This window comes from Apteryx rowi, unplaced genomic scaffold, assembly GCF_003343035.1.
Source record: "Apteryx rowi isolate R43461 unplaced genomic scaffold, aptRow1 scaffold_65, whole genome shotgun sequence".
Classification (NCBI taxonomy): domain Eukaryota; kingdom Metazoa; phylum Chordata; class Aves; order Apterygiformes; family Apterygidae; genus Apteryx; species Apteryx rowi.
The window spans coordinates 2616200-2619432 of NW_020450927.1; the positions used below are offsets into that span (position 1 = coordinate 2616200).

The 3233-nt window shown below is 57.8% G+C and overlaps 1 protein-coding gene across 1 annotated transcript in view; it reads right to left on the bottom strand.

The window, feature by feature from the left end:
• Window positions 1–234: 234 nt before the first annotated feature.
• The window catches only part of UCK2 (uridine-cytidine kinase 2), a 10646-nt gene continuing 7647 nt past the window's right edge, over window positions 235–3233 (bottom strand). Inside the window, exons 6-7 of the mRNA XM_026084660.1 lie at window positions 1229–1277; window positions 235–659 (exon numbers count right to left, since the gene is read on the bottom strand). Coding sequence (XP_025940445.1) covers window positions 520–659; window positions 1229–1277 — 189 coding nt within the window. The 3' untranslated portion in view covers window positions 235–519. The remainder of the gene's footprint in view (window positions 660–1228; window positions 1278–3233) is intronic.

Below are 3233 nucleotides of genomic sequence, written 5' to 3' on the forward strand. Positions count from 1 at the left end.
GGAGGGGGCAACCCCAGCCCAGTCCCAAAGTCCCTGCCACACTTAACCTGTCACCTCCACCACTGCCCATCCCTCCCCGGGATGGAGACCACTGTGCTACTAAAGCGGCTGTCAGATGTTCTTCCCCTCGCCTACGAGGTGAGGATCCTGAGCCCAAAATCTCCCAGGACCCTCTTCCAGCCCCCTCCYGGCAACACCGAGCCTGGCAAATACCTTATGGCAAGTAATTTTACGTTATTCTGCGTTTACACAAAAATAGAGCAATTCTATATTTATAGAGATTTATAGCCGGTTCCGTGCTGGAGGAGTTACTGAGCAAGGCCAGGAGCTGTGGGCGGTCCGGGCTCCCGAGCGGCCAGCTGCTTCTCATTCGGCATTTCCAACATACAAAATTAAAGGCATTCGTCTCCGTCTGGTTTCTTAAATAGATAAGGGGGGAATGAACAGACAGTATGTACAGAGGRGCAGCGGCAGGGCCCGAGCGCCCTCCGCCCCCAGCCTCACGCCGGCCGCCCGGGGTCAGTGAGGCCGGCTGCTGGACTCTGAGGGCTGCCGCTGGCGGGGAGGAGTGTAGCCGTTCAGGTAGCCGTTGCTCTGGCGTTTGCTGAGTCCTCCGTTAAGAATGTCCTGGATGTGCTGCACTATCAGGTTTATGGCCACTGCGAGCAAAGCGGAGGGAAAGATACAGGGGAGGGATTGCATTAGGATCGTCTGGAATAAATCAGAGCCAAGTCAGAGAAAACAAGCCTGCTGTGACCCCTCTCCCCTCCTCGCAGGGCGCCTATCCCCTCCTATCACATGCCGGGGAGGTGCAACTCCGTGGGGAGAAACACCCCCCTCCAGGGGACCGCGATCCCTCTGCCCTGGCCTAGCCAAGCGCTTGAGGCAGTGGGGTCAGGCCGATTCCAGCCAGGTGGAGATGTGACCATCCCAGATGCATGTCTGACCCTGGGAAGCACCCTTCCCTCCACGTGGAATGAGCTGGGAGGAATTTGCCTTAAGGCGCTGCACACAGACAGGCTCCCAGGCTTGCTCGGAGGAGCACAAGATCTCAGTCGGGAGCTTGTGTGGTATCGGTGTTATCTCAGCACACGTGGTGCTCTCTTGGGTGGCAGCGGGCTGAGTCACCTCCGTGGCAGGCCCCGCTACCTCCTGCCCAACCCCGTCACAGTGGCATCAGCCTTCAGCTGGCTGCCAGGATGCAACGCCAGGGTCTGGGTCTGCTCACCTTCATTATCCGCTCCTCTGGGAATGATCACGTCAGCATACTTCTTGGTCTGGGAAGAAAGAGAGCACTGCGTTACAGGGAAAGCGGAGAGCTGCCACGCTAGGGCATCATCCCTGCTTCATGGGGCAGTCCTTCTCCTCCCCTTGTCAAGCCCAAACCCACCGGGATGTATGTTATTGCAAAGGCTACATTTTGGATGCTCTTATTTGCCTTCTGCTCTGTGTTTGGAGGGCTGTGCTTTGCGTCTTGACTCTATTTCCATGAGCTCAAACAAATTCCAGTAAGGGACAGATCACCATAATATAACCTGAAATTAAAAAGCCTCATGATCACAAGACTCCAGGAGTAGATGCTTTCAGGAACAACCTCCTCTCTGAATCCAGCATGACTTGGTACACAAACAAGACCTGGCATGCCTAGGCTGGGTGGACATGCAATCTGCATGGGATGGGGGGATTTTCCGCCAGCAACAYCGGCAAAAAAGATCCACTTCAGGATGCCAGTCCTGGCCTATTTTTGCCTGAAGATGCTAGTCACAGTTTCCTCCCCTATTCACGCTTGCTTTTACAGCTGATCAGCTTCCTGACAGCCGCGCTGCAGCATGAGCGAGAGAGCCAGCGTGCTGGGCCAGGGCTGTCATCTGACACCTCCAGGCGCTTCCAACCACGTCAAAAATCCCCAGGACATTGTGGACCATTTCAGCGCTGAGCCGCCTGGTCCAGAGCTGGTTAGGAGCAGGGTAACAGGAACAGTGGAGGCCGAGCCTGCTCTGCACCCACGTGCAATTGCCGCGTGGCCTGGCCCACCATCAGCTTGGAGGTGGGAGCAGACCACTGCAGAGCTAGTGGATGGAGATGAAGCAGTTGTTTTCTACCCTCCTTGTTTCATGTTTCATCCTCCTACAGACGCTTCAGCAGGAGAGACTGACACCGCATCCACTGCTTTGCAAAGCTGCAGATTTACCTTGCTGGGGACTCAAGAAGGAGGCTTACTAGGCCTGACACCAAAGTTGGACCTCAGTTCCCAGCGCTAGATCTGCATGAGACAGGGAAGATGGTGCTGCCCAGGAGTCTGGGCCCCTTCTGGGGTCCACCAGAAACAGATCTCTTAGCACAGAAAGGATCAACTCCTCTTTTGGGAAAGGACAGAGCCAGCCACAGTGATGCCTCCATGGGCAAGGCCTGAGGCTGGAGGTGCAAGTTCAATTCCTGCCTGTGCTGCTGGCTAGCACTCCCCTGGCTGCAGTACTTTGCTGGCTCAGCCTCTTCAGGATAAGAAGAAATTCCCCGGGTAACTACCACACCTGCTTGAAAAGCCTCAAAAGCCAAAGGGGAAGCCTCCAGTCCATGAGAGCAGCAGCCAGGAGAGGTGTGCAACAGCCAGTCGTGCAAACTTGCCATTGCACCTGCGAGTTCCCCGGGGCTGCAGCGATCTACGTGCAAAGCCCCTGCCTGCTAGGGGTCCCTGCCTCCCACCCTCGCTTCAGCTAGCAGCTCCCAAAGCCGCTTCCTTTCTCCAGGCAGACCTCGCGACCCTGGCCCCTAGCAAGGGCTCTGCCTGCTCTTCACCTCGGCCTCCCGCCAGCTGGGAAATGGGACCTGCAAGGCCATATCCTGCAGCACAGAGCAACGGAAAAAGCTCCCCTGCTCTTCCAAGCATGCAGCCAGCAGCACCACAGGGCGAAAAGGGCAGGCAGCACAGTCCGAGACACGAGGCAGGCACGGCGGTCACTGCCGCTGGGCAGGGATCTCCCCTCCCCGGCTAGAAGCAGCCAAAGATCGTCCCTGCCGGTCCGGCATCCGCAGAGCTGCCTGGTGCTGGTTTGGCAGAGCCCGTGCAGGGAGGGGTCTCTCTCGCCGTGGCTGCCTCCCCACGGGGAACGGTGATCTCACCGGGAAGGCAGCGGCCATATAAACAGTCCCCATCTCGCCCTGCGCCGGCCAGCCCCGACACCCCCACCTTTCTGCTCTGCCAGCACCCGCGAGGCGAACGCAAGGCCGCGGCA